General features: G+C 38.7%; 3 protein-coding genes and 1 pseudogene across 3 annotated transcripts; 1 reads left to right on the top strand and 3 right to left on the bottom strand.

Moving 5' to 3' along the window:
* LOC136279210 (2-(3-amino-3-carboxypropyl)histidine synthase subunit 1-like) overlaps window positions 1–19,219 on the bottom strand; it is a 490,303-nt pseudogene that overhangs the window by 335,537 nt on the left and 135,547 nt on the right.
* LOC131794001 (flavin-containing monooxygenase 5) lies at window positions 9,056–13,425 on the bottom strand. The gene is made up of 3 exons (XM_059111497.2): window positions 12,769–13,425; window positions 11,137–11,840; window positions 9,056–10,619 (listed from the first exon to the last, which is right to left on the bottom strand). Exons 1-3 carry the CDS (start codon window positions 13,334–13,336, stop codon window positions 10,260–10,262), a joined length of 1,632 nt encoding a protein of 543 aa, XP_058967480.2. The 5' UTR covers window positions 13,337–13,425; the 3' UTR covers window positions 9,056–10,259.
* LOC131793998 (sedoheptulokinase) lies at window positions 13,485–16,957 on the top strand. The gene is made up of 4 exons (XM_059111490.2): window positions 13,485–14,107; window positions 15,292–15,467; window positions 16,024–16,191; window positions 16,494–16,957. The coding sequence occupies exons 1-4, from the start codon at window positions 13,485–13,487 to the stop codon at window positions 16,955–16,957; spliced, it is 1,431 nt and encodes a 476-aa protein (XP_058967473.2).
* LOC131793999 (rRNA methyltransferase 3, mitochondrial) lies at window positions 17,040–19,219 on the bottom strand. Its single transcript, XM_059111491.2, has 4 exons — window positions 19,004–19,219; window positions 18,559–18,911; window positions 18,060–18,263; window positions 17,040–17,287 (listed from the first exon to the last, which is right to left on the bottom strand). The coding sequence occupies exons 1-4, from the start codon at window positions 19,147–19,149 to the stop codon at window positions 17,040–17,042; spliced, it is 951 nt and encodes a 316-aa protein (XP_058967474.2). The 5' UTR covers window positions 19,150–19,219.

Genomic DNA, 19,219 nt, shown 5'->3' with positions numbered 1-19,219 from the left:
AAGTCAAGGAACGACTTCCTTTCGCTACGCTTCGACAAGAGCAAACAGATTTGCCAGAGCTAAATCTTTTGGAACTGTTTTCCGGTTAGGGCGTCTTCTAATGCGCTCTCCTGAGAGGCTTTTTCCGCTGCTCAAGGCTCAACAATATCTCGTTTGTCTCTTTGACAAAAGTTGTGGTTTGTAATGTATATGCCTTTACACAAATTAGCTTCAAACTGCTAGAGATGAATAGCGAATCAGCATGTGATAATCTGCACGAAACTGTTGGTGTACGAACGATATGCAGATTACAATAATTTTATGCGGAAGGGTGTGGCCTAAAATAATCCCAAACCCATTGTTGATGTTTTTACTTTAGCTCGGAGAGGCGACTGTTGATAGAAGAGAATATGTTATCATTATGCAATCAAAACTTACCTTTTGTTATGTTAACTTTAAAAAGCCCGCACACTCTTGTAGTGATTGTCTGGCCAGTAGCTAGCCAGGGTCATAATTAGTAGTACACTGTAACATATATTTCTAGTACTTTAAATGGACACTTTTACAAGTATCATAAAGATCGAAGATGATATTGTTTTCCGAGATAATCTTGTTTTATAAAATGATTTTGATAATGTGAATTTGCTCTGAAGAGGGCTGAAGCTCAAAAAGTCAGCGTGAGAAATTCTTTACGGAGGCCAATTTTACATTATCAACTCAGTTGATAAAACCAAATTATAACACTGACGCTGCTCCTTGGCCCCTTTAGTCATTTTTTTTAAAATTATATTGTTGGGAATTTGTTTGATGCCTAAATACTTCATTTTTTATATATTTCAAGCTAAAGTGTCTAAGTGCGTAAAGTGTAAGCCTGCAAACTTATCGGAAGTAGATCAACATTAACCGATTCTAATAATAAATCGCTCCACAGTTTAAATTAAGATACATACATATGAGCTTAGTATTTGGCCAAGAGCACGTACTTTGTGGTTCATTTAATAGAGCAACTGACCTCAAAATTGGGAATGGCTGAACAGAGGTTTCTAACATCAAGCTTTTCCTCTCCCTTTTGAAAAGGTTTCACATCTGAATTGACAATGTAGGCCGTTTTTTAGTCACTTTTACACCCGGCCACTTTAAAGATTTCGATCCGTTTTGGTTGAGGGACAGTTTTACAAGAATGAGATGAAGCTCAGTTGGACGTGCTGTTATATTTGGGCGAGCGGTAGTCATGACTTAGAGAAAATTCTCGATTTTTTTCCTGGTGAAATCTGGAGGCAAGTGAATACGGATATCACGTAAAGATCATCCTAGAAAGTTCCAGAGTTTTGGAGTGGTCAGGTGTTTCGAAAGACAAACAACAAGAGATGATTTTAATCGCGAAAGATTATAGCAAGTGATAATTTCAGAAAAACAACATCAAGTTAGTAGTCTAATATCTATCAAGAAAGCTGACTGTGATGATTGAAAGATTTATTTGTCTCTTTTGTTAAGTTGTGGGTAGTTAAAAAAGTAGTACCCCTGTGGTGAGCACTGATATGTCGATAGGTCTGTGAAAAAGAGCGAACAAGGTAAAGATTTATCGTAGTCATGTTTAATTTATTGTAGGAATCTCATAAGTTGATATTGGTAACCTGAAAAAATTGATTGATCATGGAAGATAAATAAAAATACATGGCTTTTCACGTTTGAAAACGCCGTTTTTAGTAGTCAGAAGAAGAACATCTCACAGATTTCCAATAATCAATGATTGAAAACGGCGGAGAGAGGCTGGTTAAAATATTGCTGACGCCACACCTGCTTTACGCTACACCTCTGAACTCACTGCGCCTGAGACAAGAAAGACTAGACATTGATTACCACATATCAACTTTAAAGTCAGGATTATTTAACTTTGAACAATTTTCCCTCTGTGATGGAGAATTTTTCATCAGTGACACATACTCTTATTAGGAGTGCTTAGATCTAAACGGAGTTTAGCCTATCACCTAAAGATTTCTCAGGAGCGCGGGTGCTAACTCACTGAAGCATAAATACTCCGAGAGGGACGTGTTAGCCAGGCTTTTGAAAAAGGTTCATATGATGAACATTCCACACAATGGCTGGATTTGAATGTCGGTGTGAAGTTCATAGCTATGATGACGTGGTAATCATCAATGGTAACAGGCTGACCTCATTTTCGAGCGGACGAAATTGTCATTCTTAAGCTAGCAATGTAGCTACCAGTAAACAATATGCAAATGTCAACCTTCAAAACCCGAACCCGCATTCAAACCTCTTTTATTAGCGGACATAATTATAAAACCGTCATTCGTAGTAATGAATCTTTCACAATTACAATCTTTTTTGCAATAGCCGCTTTTGCTTGAAACAGTGTAAAACGGCAAAAGCGACTGCCATCAGAATTTGTAAAAAATGAATACGAATATTATAAACGCAGGCTTAAGCCACGAACACGTTTCTATAAATATAACTGGCTGCTTTCGCGCCTTACGACGCGGCCTAAGCATATTGTCAAAGTGCCATGTTTTTCCGGCATTACTTCAACGAAGAAGCTAATGCATTTGTTTTAATCTCTTTATAAATCAGTAAGTATGGTTTGCGGGTTTTCCCAGTATATTGACCACTGGCCTTGACGATTCTTTTCTTGGCTGATGCAATATTTGGTTTTCCTGTTGTACTTAACAGTAACCGCAATATCTGCGTAATTATTTCGGACGCGTTTTTGTTAACAACACTCCTCATAGTTAAACTGTGAGAAAGGTTTCTTTGCGAACAAAGCAGCATAGTAATGTCTGGTTCACATGCAAATGCAAAGTTAACGCAAACGCAAACAGAAAGGAAATATATCGAATCTTATAGGGAAAATCTATTGTAAAAAGCACCACTATTAGGATTAGTCAAGGTTATGGTAAACAGGGTTTTCAATACGAGTCGGCAACCAGTGAAATTCGCTTTCTATGTGAAGTTAATTGCCACCCATTTTCTCTAAATTTAACAACATCAGGGTAGGAGTTATCTTACTGCCTCGGGTCTGCAGAGATGAAGAGTTAAAGCTAACGGTGCTTGCCCTTAATGCAGTTTTGATTGAGTGCCAAGAAAGCAATTTTAAAGTAATCACAACAGCCAATTAGATGAAAGGAGGTATCGAAAGGCGCCAATAAGAACTCAAAGTGAAAAAAAAACTGTTTGAGTGAAGCGCGGGAAAACGCGGGTGGCCGAGTCGTGGGCGATTATGAGAGCAGTGACACCACTAACTCGCTTTGTTTCCTTCCACCACTCTGACGGGAAACACTCCTTCAGGTGTTGCACTCTGCGCTCATAGTAGTTAGATCAACATTTCTTGCCTACATGAATGCAAGAGAGAAACAGAATGAACTGGTGTTTGAGCTGAGAGGCGTACCTCTAGATTGTCTAGAACAGATGTTGTAAGATTTCAATTTTATTCAAAACATTAAATCTTCAAGAATACGCCCGTATTTAGAAAGTATTTTTTGTTTATTTATGAAAAAATTACAGCAGTAGGTTATTCTTCATACACTTTTCTTTTTGTGCATATCTCCGAAAAAAACTTTGAAAAAAATCTCTGATCCTTTGAAAAAGTCAGTAAAAGTCTCTGATCCTTTCCAAATTATAGTAGTAATGTTTCACAGAAAAATGGTGCTGGCAAGCAAAAGTATGCAAACAAAAAGTTGTCTATAAAGTTAATATCATCGTTTATCGCAGTTTTAGCTAGGGAATATTTGATGGATTTTTAATTCACGATAGCAGGGTCTTCCTCAGCCATGCTTGGGGATGTTTGTTTTGCTTCTTCTCTTTCCTTTCTTGGTTTCCTTCTTCTCTTTTTGACCTTAGACCTTTCCCTGTGAGAAAAAAAGCGCCAGATAGTTATGATATATATATTTGGATCTTAAAGCTGTCTGCTGCGATTTGCAATTTACTTCATCTTGCAATAGTTTGTGATTCTCTGGTTAGGATTGTGCAAAGTGCCTTGAAGTCTAAAATGCCTGGATCTTTTTCAGCCAGTATTTTTCCATATTTTTTTTTTTTTTCGTTTTTTTTCTTATTTCGCTTAGAGTGCTAAAATGTGTCAGGTTATAATTAGGTAACGCTGAATCTCTCTCTGGAGGGAAAGCATCACCTGATTGTGATGTGCTGTACATTTTATTTTGTCTAAAAGCTGCCTGTCCTGTTCTTGAATCTACTGGTAATCGTCCCTCAAAGCTTTTTTATATAGGCTTGTGCAGAAAGTTTTGGCACCAAAAGTTTCGCCCAATTCTATTCCTTCTACATTTAGATTCTTAATTTTCCTTTTTTAATGGTTAATCATATAGTTATGGTTAATCACACACCCATGGCTGGGTATTTCCCTGTAATCCAGAATAGCAGGGTCTTCTTCAGCCACACTTTTTAACGTCTGTTTCCTTTTTTCCTTTCTTCGTGTCTTCTTTCCTTTGGACCTCTCCCTGTGGACAATAATTTTCATATTCTTCTGAGCCTTATTTTTGTTCGAGAATCTGTCTGTGATCTCTAATTAACTACAGCTTGAAAAAGCATACGAACTCTAAGGTTTAGTTACATACATACATTTTTTCGTTTTCTGCCACCGTCAGTCATTGTTGTAATTGCTAGGAAGTAAATGAACATCCTTCTGTATGGAATGATTGTACATGTTTTGTATGCTGTATACTAACCAAATTAATTAATGTAGAATGTAGAAGTTTCCCTTCCCCCTGGTTGAATCGCACTTACTTATCACTGGATGTGGCCCTAGAGGCCTGGATTGCAGGATCTTCTTGTGCCAAACTAAGTCTTGTTGATTTGATCTGATCTGAACTCAACTCTTCCACGTAAACCGATGCCATGTGTCTCTCTGCTAAGAGAAGCTCTTCCCAAGTAAGGCGGAGCACCTTTATCTCCTTATCAACCACTTTGTTTTCCCCACAGCTCTCTTGGACTTCTGCAGTTTCTTTCATTTCAGTATCTTGAGAAACGTTCTCGACATGGTTCTCAAAAGAGTGTACTTGTTCGGTAGTGGGTTGAATCTCTGTTTCATATTCTGCAGCGACCTGATCTGACCACTGGAGATTTCTCGCCACCTCAAACACAGTGATATCCTCTAGGGGAATCTCCCTTGAGACAATATCAGCCCAAGATTCTCCTTCCGTGATGTCCAGCCACTGGTCATGTTCAAAGGCTTCCCCTTCTACTTCCTCAGTTTCAATTCTTGTGATGTTCGCTTCTTGAATGGCTGTTACCTTTGCATGAATATCAGGGGAGGTGATGTCTTCCCAAATGTCTTCCTTTACATTCTCATCTTCATCAGTAACCATAAGCCATTTAACATCCTCGTTAAGCTCGGCTTTAACCTCTTGCACATCATTGCTCTCCTCCTCCAACTTGCTGTTCTTAGTTTCGTCTGCAAGATGATACAAAGCCAAATTTTACCCTAGATGTATCTATGGTTGGCTGTCACAGTGATCCCACGGAGCCTGAGTCATTGTTACTTTGATGACCCGTCCTCTAAGTATATTTTCCTTTCGAACAGAAACGATGTTTTCGTACCTTTGAAACTTCTCGTTTTCTTGATTTCTTCTGTTTCTCCACTACAAGGGAAAAAATTGATTTTTTTTCATTAATTCACTTCAGCTCCTTTACGTTCCCCTCTCCCCTCACATATTCCCGCCCTTCCCCTCCCATTTCATCCTTCCGTTTCCTCCCCACCTTCTTGCAGAAGTAAAAATATAAACACTGGAACATCTAATAGTTGTTCCAGTGTTTATATTTTTACCTCTACATGGGAAAGAAGTCAATTGTTTTCCGTTCGCCTCAGTTTGTTTACACTCCCTCCTCTCAGTTTGCTCCCCATCCCTCTCCTCCCCATTTCCTTTATCCCCTTATCCTTTTCCTTCCATCTCCTTCCTTCCCCTCCCCTCCCCTCCCCTCCCCTCCCCTTCCTTCTCCTCCACTCTTGGCCTTCGTCTTCGCCCCTCAAATAAATCTTCGAGACCCACATGAATATTATTACTGAGTGAAGTTTCACATTTCGTTTCAATCTTTCTTCAAGTGACGCAAAAAGTAAATGCATTTCTTTTTTTCAAAGATTCATAAGTAAACGAACTGCGAGGAAATCTTCCTTTCTGCCACAGTGAGCGGAAATAAAGAAGAAAGGAATATCTAGTGAGGAAAATTGCACTTTTCCCACTTGTGTCTTTTGATAGAGAACTAAATTTGTGTCAAGTCGGATTCTGTTTCATGTATCTTTTTTGCTTGCAAAACGTTAACCATTGTAAAAGATGTGGAATTTCAAGTTAACTTTTCGAGATACTTTTCGGCGCGTGATCGGCCCGCTCAACAAGAAAAAGATGTTTTAAGCTTTTCTCCTGTCGTAACAACTTAACAATTTTCACAAGTTTTAAGCCTTACCTTTCTTCGTTATCGCAAAACCCGAAAAATGCCAAAGCCTGTAAAACTTCTATGAAGGTGCGCCAAAATGTTACCAGGGGCATTTTGAGTTCTACTCTCCTTGCAGCAAAATGGATCTCCTCTGAATAAACGTCATAATCAGATTTTTTTCTTAAGCGCGTGTTCGAACGGTTGTGCGCCAGTGATGACAATAAGTCGGAAATTACGGAAAGTTTAGACTTGTGGGACTATGATTGCATACTCTAAGTCAGAAATGTTATTTCTTGAACGGTTTTTTTTATTTAAGGTCAACAACCTGTGTTAAAAGTGAGTAGCTTGACTAATACTCACTGTAATCCTTTCCAGGCTTTTCAGCTAATGCGCTGCCATGTTTTATCAGCGGTTGTTTTTGTGGACACTAGCAGATTTAGTAAAATCCATTGTAACGGATAAAAACGAATGAAAAATGCGATTACAAGTCACCGAAAAAAGATTTGTTTCGAAAACTGAAAGTAATGCGTTGGGGAATTCAACGGATTCTTTATTATAAACAAATAGAACACCCCTGACTGTGCTCAGTTTAAGAAGTGGAGAAACACTCGACTACGTCTTGTGTTTCTCCCTACCCTTGTTTTGTGCTCTAGCCGCTTCTTACGTGCTTCACAACAGAATAGAGTACAGTCAAGGCTTCCTTATTTGTTAATCAATCCCTCGTATGATTACAGACCGAACTGGACTCCCCTCAGTCCTTTCATCATCATTAAATTAATCACAACCATTACAATTCTCTCATATGTGATTGATGCATTCACTGCTTTATTTTTTTCACTAATTTTTCTTTAGAGTTGTGATTAAAAAACGTAATCAGATGGTTGGCTCAGCGGACACCTGTAATCGGACAGTTTAAACAACCAATCATACTAAGTCCAGTCAGCAAAGTGCACCAACCACACAATTTATTTCATAACCATAGCAACAACCATTTACCCTAAAAAAACTGGGAAATTTCCAAAGTGGCCGAATTTTTGGGAGGACATGCTGATGTCCTCACTGTCATCACTTTGTAGGCGAAGACGAGGGACGGTGTTTAGGTTAAGGGTGGGCGTCGAATCGTGAAAAAATTGCTGTTTGGCAGGGGTGGAGTAGGGCAAATATTAAACAATTAATATCTGTAGGAAACAGCTTTGCGAGATACAAGCTTTACACGGTATCATGAGAAGAATTAAATAGAGAATGTATGCAGCCATGAAAGGCTAATTTGTGAATGGGGAAAAATAGTACTACTTTTACAGAAATTACCCACCCGTCTCATGTTTGGAAACCCTGATAATTAGTTTGGTTGCCCCCCAAACAATTAGCTCCTTAGCAGTTCGTTTTCGTGGCGTTAGCTTTTGAGGTACAGTCCTGAGTGAGGGGTTTGTACCTGTCCTTTAAAAACATAATTAGATCATTTTCCTGTTGTCTTACACAAACATACACCACACGAGAGCGGGGTCTCCTAGAGAACCTTGGAGCAACCCTTAAGAGTAGACCTTGCATTGATGAAACCTGAGAATATCTTGAGCAAAACAGACCTCTATTTGAGCAACGCTGAGCGTTTCGCAGTTGAAATTAGGAACAGTTCAGAACAATACAGGCAGTTCGTATGCACTCTGTTTACTTAGCATTCAAGGGTGAATTTCCAGGACGCTTTAAGGGAAGACTCTGGTGTTCTCTCTTACTTTTGTTTCATTTAGAAGCGAGTATTAAAAAGTGTAGTTCGCACCTATGAAATTTCGAAAATGAATCGTTTGTGGCTCCCACAAATTGTATCACTTTTATACCCCTGAATTAGGTCACCTTTTTGACGTAAGAGTTCACGTGTAGTCTCACGTGACTTTTTAAGTAAACAAACCGCGTTTTACAGTGAGTCAATCCTCCACTGCCCATGTCCGAACTTCTGCTTCGGCATTTTGTCGGAAATAATTTCCCACTTTCGTGAAGCGTTACTCTGCTCAAAACTGACTTTATCACATGTTTGATGGTTATTTCGCAACCGCTAGAGTAGATGCGAAGAATCTAACAGAAGTATTCCGGCATGGAATAATCAAACTAGTTCGCTAGCTGTTACAATATTGATAATGTATTGGCTGAAAGCCCAACAGAAGTTCCCTTGCACCCAGTTAAAGAGACACATTTGTACACTGTATTTGTTCATGAATTAATTTATCTGAGTATATATTTATCTAATATATATTTGTTTAAATCAAAATATTTGAATCAGTGTTTTTTTTGTCTACTATGTCAGAGATTCCAACCCCATGTGATGGAAAATAGGGAGTAATTATTAGTGCCAAAGGCGCGAGCTTCTAGGGGGGTCAGGTGGCATGCCCCCGGGAAATTTTGCAAATTTAGGTTCTCTCAAGTGCCATTTCCTGAATTTTGACATCATTCCGGCCTGAGTTATAACATATCATAATGCTCTTCGCGAAGAAAGTAAGTATAATATGAGTGTTTCACAGTGACAGATCGCCAAAAATTCTTAAGATTAGCAATTTTCCCCTAGTTTTCAGAATTTTATGATAAATCGGGAGAATTTGGTAAAAATCGGGAGAGCGGGAGGCAAGACATCAAATCGGGAGACTCCCGATCAAATCGGGAGACTCCCGATCAAATCGGGAGGGTTGGAATCTCTGCTATGTATCGACCTCAACTCTTGAAATAAAATTAATTTTATTTATATAATAAACTGAATCAGTCAAGTGTTATATGGTTATATTGGACTGCTACCTGCTCCAGTGTATCAGTTACCGAGCTGAAGAAAACCAATAAAAGCAATATAGGTTTTGGTTTATACCAACCTTGCACTAAACGAGTTTGAGGTCCATACTTATGTTACAGACCAAATTTTTTTTCACTTAGGCCATAAATCCTAGTGAAAGAAACTTGGTCCATATTAACTTACAGCACAGACCTTGAACTCAGTCAGTAAGATAATTATTATATCTCTGGGTTCAAATAAAAGAGAAGGATTCCAATTCAAACAAACTTTTAAATTTAGCAGTCACATAGCAAAATACGCTACACTTAATTGACCAATCATAGCAAAATACATGCACTATCTGAGATGTGTATTAATGGAAAGTAAGTTACCATGCTTAGAAATTCCACTACACCAAAAGTATGCACAAACTGCCACTGTTACTCTAGTATACCCTACATGAAGAAAAAAACTAAGACCAATGCACTGATCAAACAACACACCTAAAGCTACATTACAATACCTGTTGGTAACCTTTAATGGCATTTGGAGGTTCATACGTTTTAACTACAAGGCTGTCTGAACATTGCAAAGGTTAGAAATAAAGAAGGCGAGACTAATCTATGTCATACACCAGTACCAAACTGTGTCATGATATTACAGGGGTCGTTTGTTTGCTTGTTTGTTTAGTTTAAATTGTTTTGTTTGGGATGAGGTAGCATTTGAAGAGTGGTTTGCTAGTGTCAACTAGACAAATGCAAAGGGATACAATAAACAAAAGTTGAACAAAGAGAGCTAAGGCTGGGAAAAATTAAAAATGGCCAGCCATTAACAAACTTGAAATATGGCTTTGTGCATCATCTACCCTCCAGTGCCCACTATCAATAGGCCCCTGTAACTGTTGGGTGTGTGTCACTTCGTGCAAGGTGTGCTGATTTGCATCTAGCAAACTATTCACAAAGATAAAAGAGCATGATTCAGGACTGCTTCTGCTACCTACTTCCACCAACTAGGTAAATATTTGTAGATGAACAAACCATAACATACCTGGAAAAACTTACCATCTCTCTTACTTTGTTAGTATACATCACATACCTCTTTAGATTATGAATTATTCTCTGAACTCATCAGAATTTCATGGTGAATTCACCTCTGAACTACTCAAGTTTTCAGCCGAAAATCTTATGATAATGGAAATGAGCACAACAAACAAAGCTAACAACTTCAAACACACAGCAGCCGTGTTAGTTCCCTGTTGCTCCTTCTTTTGTAAAATGCGTGTCTTTGTTGCGTAAATCACATTTCCAGGAGCATCTTCAATAGCTTTCTTGGCTCCTTCCCATGCACCAGGGCCCATTAGACGATACTGAACTGGTGTACAGGGTCCAAAAAAGCAACTCAGGGCTAGCGTAGGATTGCTGAAAAAGAGCTTTATCAGGTTTGGTCTACAACCAACCTGATTTGCCAATTCATCTGCATAGGGAATGTAATCAACCTGTGAAAGTGAAGGAAGGTTTTTCAGATTAAAAGCTAGCTTTTAGCTCAAAATTCTGTAGAAATTTCTGAATGTCAGGCATTTAGCCCAGTTAAGACCATGCCCAGCTCCTGCCGCATTTAGACACTGCCTTAATGAAACATACCTGGCTTTTTGATTGGAAAGACTGCCCCCTTCACAAGGTTTGGTTTCCTATCTAATGTACCATTAGGATTTCTAAATTTCCTGTACATTTTGAGTGCTTGGTGTTATCATTTTACAGCTACAATCAGTGTGGGAAACCAGAATTACCCCATATTCTGAGACTCAAACATTAGTTGGCGATAGATCCAGCATTTCCTCTGGAAAACCTAAAAAACAAGGCTGCAGTACAAACACAACCTAGAGCCCTCATTCAAAAATTTTGTTAGGGAATGATCATCTACCAAACAGAGCGTGCAATTCTCTGTAATCACATGAAAAATTATACTTCACTGATATGCCATCATGATAATGTATTGGAGCTTGGTTATTTTACCTGAATTGTGTGGCGTTTAGAAGCGTAATATCTTCTTTGCATGGCCTCTCTTTTCATTTCAACATCTTTCATCATGAAATCCTTAGGAGGAAGGGGTGTTTTCCCATTAAACACTCGGGTTACCCACCGTCCCTGAAGCTCTGACAGAGGAAAAATGGCACCAAGAGGCTGTACACAGCCAATAACAGCAAGTGTTGGTTTGGCAAGGTTCGGGGGGAACACATATTTGTATAGCTCAACTTTGTTGTCATTCACAGGAAGAATTGATTGATCTATGAACCTGAATCCTATCTTGTACCCGGTGCAGAAGATCACAGCATCTAAGTCATTTACTTGAGTATCATCATCAAAGATAACTCCAGATTTGGTAAAACTCCTGACATTAGGTTTGATGACAACACTTCCAACTATTATGCGGTGTGGCAGAGCATCATTGACCATTGGGTGTTGACCAGTGATTGGATGTTGAGGCTGCAGTGCAAATACTTTGTGATCAAATCTCTCATTCACTATTTTTTTAAAAAGACTTCTTCGAAGTGAGATGGGTACAAGAGACCCGACACGCCTGATGAACTGCTGGTCCATAGGCTCACCTCCCTTTCCCATGCGGGACAGGACCCAAGCCCCTCTGCGAGTACTGAGAAAGACTTGTGGAGTGTGACGACTGAGTTCCACAGCAATATCACCACCAGAGTTCCCTATACCTAAAAATACATAGGTCATTGCAAAACAAAATGCTGCTTTAATCTCATTAGCAATATTAAGTATGTGTGGATAAAGATGCCTGAAAAGTCTGAGGGAAGCTTAAGTGTATGCACAAGGTACCGGTAACCATGAAAACCCTTGAAAGACCACCAAAAAGCAAACTGAGTTTTAAGCATGACATATAGACATGACATATAGGTTGTTAAAGGGGGGATGGAAGCCATCCTGGAGCAAGTGAACTTAAAACAGTGGTAGGGATGCAGATCACTTTGCAGGGGTTATTAGCTATCCATTTTATGCAATAATAAGTTAAGACTGATGGGGATCATTGCCTTTCTTATCTGTTTATCATCTGCCAGACAAAGAGTATGCAAAAGGAAAAGGTAGAGGAATTGTGAGGGTTTAAGCAATGTACCCAATTTCCCTTCTGATTTTTACTAGTTTCAAGATCATTTAAAACACCTTTTATAAGCAATTGGCTCCATAACAATTAAATATCTTTGACAAATAATTTAAGGATTCAATTTTCATTTTTAATTTATTCTAGTCATTTTGGATTTGGTTTTGTTTTGTTTTTTTGCTTTTTGTTTCCTGCTTTTTGTTTTGTCTGTTTGTTTGTTTTTTTTAATTGAGGGGGTGAGTAGTGAATAATGCTTTTAAGGTTGGAAGTGGGGGGAGGGGGAAGGGGAAGGGGGAGGGGGAAGGGGAAGGGGAAGTGGGGGGAGGGGAAGGGAAAGGGGAAGTGCGGGGAAGGAGAAGTGGGGGGAAGGGGAAGTGGGGGAAAGGGGAAGTGGGGGAAAGGGGAAAGGGGAAAGGGGAAAGGGGAAAGGGAAAGGGGAAAGGGGAAAGGTGGATGGCAAAAATATTTTTCTTGAAGAATTTAGCTTTGGATTAAAGGAAAGAAAATGTCAAGAGCAAAATACCTACCAACCACTAGGACTTTCTTGTTTTCAAATGGTTTAAAGTCCTTGTATGAATGGCTGTGGATCTTGAGCCCTGAAAATTCATCCATACCGGGAAAGGAAGGCCACGAGGGCTCTGAGTGATGACCTACACAAAGCATCACAGCATCGTATACTTCTTTTTTCACCGCGTCGGGATTCTTGCCGTCAAGTTCTTGAAATAGGATTTCCCATTTCCCGCTCTCTTCGAAATCTGGTGCTTTCTTAAGGTCAACCACCTTGGTGCGGAACCGAATGCATTTGTACAAATCGAATTCTTTCGCGTACAGATGGAGGTATTTCATGATCAATTGGTGGTGCATGAACGGAGGATATTCTTTAGGGATCGGGAAATCCGAAAAGCACATCATTTCTTTGCTGGTGTTGATTACAGTCGACCTGTACACGGAACTATGTCTCTCCTCTTCGGTAAAATACCAAAGTCCTCCAATGGAGTCCTCCTGCTCGAAACAAACCGGCTCTAAACCCTCGTCTTTGCAGCATTTTATGCTGGTAAGACCACTAGCTCCAGCCCCTATTATTGCAACCCTCATTTTTTAAAAAAAACAAATGAAATAAATAGGGTTTAACGATCACGAGAAAAGTTCATCATTTACTCTTACCAAATATCTGCAGCCAATGATTATGCAACTAAAGTCAGGTGATCACCCTCACTCAACTTTTTCTTTGTTGCGTGACAAGATGGCGGATTGTGACACGGGATCTTTCGTTCTCGGAATAGACATTGGAACAACCTCGATAAAAGTGTCGTTAGTGCGAAATGGTACTAAAGATGTCATTGAAAGTTTTAGACTTGATACAGAGGCGAATAATCACGATAAGGAATCTAACTTTGCAGAGCAGGATGTTGCGAAAATATTTGCTTGTTTACAGCATGTACTTTCCCAATTCTCTCTACATTTCCTGGCCAAAGTGGCTCGTATTGGAATTTGTGGACAGATGCATGGATGTGTGATGTGGAACGGTGAATCATGCAGTGTATCAAGTGAAGGTCACCATTTTATACGGAGCGATGATGTCTCCCATCTTATTACTTGGGAGGACGGAAGATGTAACAATGACTTTTTAAGCACCCTTCCGCCTACACGTTCACATATTCCTATTTCTACTGGTTTTGGATGTGCAAGCATTTTTTGGCTTCAGAGAAATGATCCTAGCTTCTTGGAACGTTTCGATTGCGCTGGAACCATCATGGATTACTTTGTTTGTGTTTTTTGTGAAATGAGAAAGCCTTGCATGTCTTCACATAATGCTGTCAGTTGGGGATATTTTGATGTGAGTAATATGGCGTGGGAGTTAGACATGTAAGTTAGTTAATTCCACATGCTTATCAAGTTTTTTCTTGATATTATATCATTAAGTCAGGTTTAAAACACCTCTTTCTAATGCAAGTGACTGCGAGAAATGTTTAGCTTATCCGATTGCCAATGGCTAAATGTCCGGTAGCCGGGCACGAACCTGCAGTCTGGAATGTTCACATAATTTCCACTGAAAATTTATTTCAAACTTCTTAAGAGTACCAGATCTCTGACAAGAAATGTCAAGAAATTCCAGAAATAATTTGTGTTTTGTGTGCGTGTGTGTATTTTATGTTTTTCTTCCCAACCTTATGCTTTAAAATAGTAGAGTCGCTTGGTTGTCGACACTAAAAGAAATTCTACACTTGTCAACAGACCGCCGGACACGGTCTCAAATGGACTTATTATGCCTGGCAGACAGAAATTTTTATTAAAGTTCCGAACGAAACTCCATATAAAACTGTTGAGTATATATGTTTTTTTTCAGAATTTCAACTGAATTCTATTTTGGGTTTATTTGGTGGACAAGCCCGTGAACGCTGCAAAATCGTTCAGTCCCAAATTAAATAGACCAGCACTCGGAAATTTTCACAGAATTTCCACTAAAAGGCATCAGATGTTTTTTCTTTTAGTATGTCGTAACATACTTTTCAAAAATTCAGTCAAGGTATTCTAATATCGAAAAATCACGACTGCCAGAAATATATTTTTTGGAATCGCGTGACGTTTCTGCATTTCCAAACAAACATCTAATGCTCTTGAGAAATTTGGAAGAACGTGTCAGTGGTAGTTCCGTGAAAATTTCTGACTACTGGATATTTTTTCATTTTAGAGCGTTGCTTGATAGCCTGATCAGAAGGGTGGAATTTCTTAATGTTGACAACTGAGCAATGGCACAAACTCAGAAAATTTGCCAACTAAATGCATAAAAATAGTTTTTTAGAATGGCGTGACATTTTTGATACTCTAAAATAAGTTGGAAACAACCTTTCAGTGAATTTTCTTTGAAAATTTCAGACTGCCGGGCATTTAGAACGTACCTGGCCACTAGGCATTTAGCCATTGCTTATTTGATTTTGCACAGAGTTCCCACATTCAAGATTAATGTTCAGAATGAGAAATTGGACTCTTTAAGATTCTTATTGTAGGGGTAGACTACAATTAAATTATTATTTTTACTCTTTATGCAGTCTGAAAGAGGCAAACTTCCCCACTCAACTCCTGCCAGTGGTGGTAGAACCAGGTACAATGGTTGGTAAGCTGCAAAGATCTTTGTATGGAATCCCAGTTGGTACACCTGTGGGGGTGGGTCTGGGTGACTTCCAGTGCTCAGTACTTGCAAGCAGATCTCAGGAAAGTGATGCAGGTAACACTTAGAAGTTCTTTTCATGCATGTTGCATCACTTAAGCATTTTACTCCCAGAAGTGATTGACATGTAATTTCTCCCTACAATATATATACATTATCCTGCAAACTATTAATGAGAATACTGAAACTTATTTGGTTGAAGCTGTAATCTTTATCAAATGCAAAATTCTTGAAACTAATTTAGAAGAAAATGCACAGAAGCTAGAGGGGAGAATTAACAATCAGATCTGAAGGGTTAAGAGTGAACAGTTTTTGTGTCAAAACCATGATCTCTTTAGCACCAAGGTATGAGGACAGGGGTTAGTCCCAAGAACACCTCAGGAAATTAAGTGATAACTGAGATAAAGGCTCAAATCAAGGTCATTAATGGTCAAAATATAGGACTTATGGGACAAGAAGGATGAAGGGCCATTCCCTGAGAAGTGTGAAGGAAGATGACTGTATAAAAAATTGAAAATTGTTACCCCTTATTGTTCAAAACTTTCACAGTTCAAACAAAATATAACTTAACTAGTACTCAAATTTCAGTTGTCAAATATTTTTTAATTTTCAGTTCTTAACATTGGAACATCCTGCCAACTGGCTGTGGTTGTTCCTGCTAATACCAGCACTGTGGCTGCAGGGAAATCTTCATATCAAAGTTCAGAGATGCCTAGTAAAGCAATTACAATTCTTCCATTCTTTCAAGGACAAAAAGTTATGACGGCTGCATCACTTTCAGGTATGGTCAGATTTTCTTGATTTATGTTTGTACTGTTGTTCAAAGAGTGTATAAAACCTTTCTTTTCACTCATGGACAGCCTCTTGTACCATATGTGTATTGGTGCTAACATTAAATCTTTAATCTACCACTGTTTACTTCTATCTATCTCCAAGTATATTTCTTTGGGTCGCAATGATGTTATCAAAAATTACATCCAATAGGGGTTCTTGGAAAATTCTTAAGGTCACATACTGTTATGTTATCAAACCAAGAAATCTAGGAGGTCTAACTGTCAGCTTTTGTTTCCTTTGTCGTTACAGGAGGTAACGTTTTGGCCACCTTTGTGAAGATGTTGACATCATGGATGAAAGATCTTGGACTGGAAGAGAGTCTCCCTTCTAAAGATGATATTTATTCTAGAATACTGGCCTGTGCTGATGAGAGAGCTTCAACATCACTTCAAGTAGTTCCCACTTTATGGGGTGAAAGGCACACTTCTGATCAAAGAGGACAAGTGAACAACCTAACATCAGGAAATATCTCACTTGGTGATGTTGGTTTGGCTCTTTTTAAAGGAGTTATTGAAAACATAAAAGAAATGATGACACAAGATTTCCTCCATTTGCATGATGTGCGACAAATAGTTGGTGCTGGAAGCGCTTTGAAAAGAAATAGAGTGTTACAGAAACAAGTTGAACAGGTTTTTGAATTGCCACTGGTTTTGAATGAAAATGCAGATGCATCAGTAGGTGCAGCAATAGCCACTCTCTTGGAGAGAAATTGAAAGTGACTTTACAAGTCTGAATTGTATCAAAATATTAATTAAGAAATCAAAAAATTAAACTTCTTCACACTTCTTACAAGTGTTATCTATCTTGTTCAGCGATAAGTAATTGTCTGTAAGCCTCATAAATAATAACTGTGCCAGCCATTGCTGCACTTAAACAGTCAATTGTGTTTGCCATGGGAACACGAACAAGTTGTCCATGATATTGACAAGCTAAGTCTTTGATAATTTCTCCCAGACCTGTAGTCTCACCACCAATAACCAGAACACTGGGTCCTAGAGTCCAGTCCACTTGGAAATGTTCTGATGCTGGAATGCTTAGGTCATCTAAAGGAAGTGAAAATAAATGGAACATTGGGAAATGATTCAGCTTGAACAGGGCTACTTAAAGTCATCTAACATTCCTGATCAACATTTAAACCCAAAATATAAGATAGACTGAGGTTTGACATTTTGCATGTGCAGAAAGTGATCCCCTACCTAGCTGCAGTCCACCCAGTTATCTCTATGAGTTTGACCTTTGGGCAGATCATGCAAATAAAAAGGTGTTAGCTCAAGTTGACAAGTCATCACAGGCATGTTCTGAATGTCAAATCATCAGGTAAATGGCCCTTTCATGGAGTGTCTCTTATTTCCTATGCTATTTGTATTTCCTCAGTTGTTTCCAACCTTGTAATTAGTAGATCCATTCTTAATGTATAATATGTTTGTCACACTTCAATAAGAGACCACTGGCAATGATGCATAATTTGAAGAGTTCGATCTAGTCATTAAGAATTGAACTTGTCCTAAATTTGTTGCTGGTTGCATTGGAAATGACGTGGATATTGTTAGAAAAGACTTACTGGTTCAATACATTTTTGTGGAAACAAACTTAATTATTTCTAAATTATAGTTTAAGAGATTGACAAACACTTCTCAAATCAAAGACCAGAGAAAATACATCCTACCAGCCAGAATTCCTGACTGGAACAGAAGTTATTTATTAAGTAGATTCTTAAGTATGTTTCTGACGATAAATTTTGTGTCAGATGAGACACAGGATAAAAGCAACAAAACTCAACATTTGATAAAAATTAACTGAATTAAATTTCCCTACCAGAAATATTATTGTCTGCAAGAAAAATCCTTTTATCTGCAATGAATGTCTCAATCTCTTCCCAATCCACATTGTAATGAATGGGAAGATAAAAATGACCTCCAGCAGCACATCGCAAAACCTTTGGGTCCCACACATCAACACAACAAGTTGAAGTAATGAAGGACTGGCAACCTGCTGCTGCTGACGTCCGCACCAATGTACCTACACAATCACAATATGTTATGTTGCATTAATACTATTTTGGTAGTTACTGTAACATGAATAGTGGGTGAAAGGAAGGTCTTCTAATTTTGTTCTTTTGATTACTTTCCTCTGAAGTTACCTGCTGCTATTTTCTGCTTCTTAATTACAAAGACCCCTGCTTTCTTGAGTATGACATTTCCAATCTGTCATGCACATGTCCCATTTTCAGTTGACATCTTACACTTGATTTCAAATCAACATTTCTTCCCACTCAAAAGCCATTTCTTTGCCATAAAATAACTATATGCCATACCTAAGTTTGTTGGGTCTTTCAGTCCATCACATAACACTGTCAATGGATTTTGCACAGTGTTTCCGTTCTTCAGTTCCCCCCCTTCACCCTGCCTTGGACGCTTGAACATTCCTACTATACCAGGCGGTGTGACAGCATTTGATAAACTCTCCATTGTTTCTTCGCTTGTTTGAGCAAGACAGTTTGATGGTAGACTCGAAGTGTCGATGTGATCAAGCAGTGCTGGATCGGTGTAAAATATATTCAACACCTTAGCTTTGGCCAGCAAAGCTTCTCGTACGAGTCTCCATCCCTCTACCACGATACGGTTATGTTTCTCCCTGTGTTTCCTTTTGTTAAGAGATGCTGCCATTCTACAAATTTTACGAAATGGTTTTTCAATTGAACGGAATAAAATTCAATAAAATCAATTGACATATTGAGGGAAACTGTATCCACAGCTCACCTGAGTCGCGGCGTGCCACTTTCAAGAGCTTTGATGGTATGTTTTCCTCGAATTATCGACGGAGCGGTCTGAGTTACTGCGGGGAGAAATTTAGCTGCAATTCTAGTTTGTTTTACTACACTAGGCCTTTGAAAAAGTAGGTGCATCGTAAGAAAAGCTTGAAACACTCTTACAAATAAACATTGATCGAACAGAAGCAAAACCTCGTCAGGCGTT

Source organism: Pocillopora verrucosa, chromosome 2 (genome assembly GCF_036669915.1).
Source record: "Pocillopora verrucosa isolate sample1 chromosome 2, ASM3666991v2, whole genome shotgun sequence".
Taxonomy (NCBI): Eukaryota; Metazoa; Cnidaria; class Anthozoa; order Scleractinia; family Pocilloporidae; genus Pocillopora; species Pocillopora verrucosa.
Note: the sequence above shows the minus strand (reverse complement) of the source record. Positions and strands in the feature narration are given on the sequence as shown.

Coding starts and splice junctions, on each gene's coding strand:
- LOC131794001 (XM_059111497.2), bottom strand. CDS start 13,336: ATGAGGGTTGCAATAATAGGGGCTGGAGCTAGTGGTCTTACCAGCATA. Junction 11,841..12,768: donor CAAGAAAGTCCTAGTGGTTG/GTAGGTATTTTG, acceptor ATGTATTTTTAG/GTATAGGGAACTCTGGTGGT. Junction 10,620..11,136: donor CTAAACGCCACACAATTCAG/GTAAAATAACCA, acceptor TCACTTTCACAG/GTTGATTACATTCCCTATGC.
- LOC131793998 (XM_059111490.2), top strand. CDS start 13,485: ATGGCGGATTGTGACACGGGATCTTTCGTTCTCGGAATAGACATTGGA. Junction 15,468..16,023: donor ATCTCAGGAAAGTGATGCAG/GTAACACTTAGA, acceptor TTTAATTTTCAG/TTCTTAACATTGGAACATCC. Junction 16,192..16,493: donor GACGGCTGCATCACTTTCAG/GTATGGTCAGAT, acceptor TTGTCGTTACAG/GAGGTAACGTTTTGGCCACC.
- LOC131793999 (XM_059111491.2), bottom strand. CDS start 19,149: ATGCACCTACTTTTTCAAAGGCCTAGTGTAGTAAAACAAACTAGAATT. Junction 18,912..19,003: donor AGTGGCACGCCGCGACTCAG/GTGAGCTGTGGA, acceptor TAAAATTTGTAG/AATGGCAGCATCTCTTAACA. Junction 17,288..18,059: donor TGCAGACAATAATATTTCTG/GTAGGGAAATTT, acceptor CACTTCCTTTAG/ATGACCTAAGCATTCCAGCA.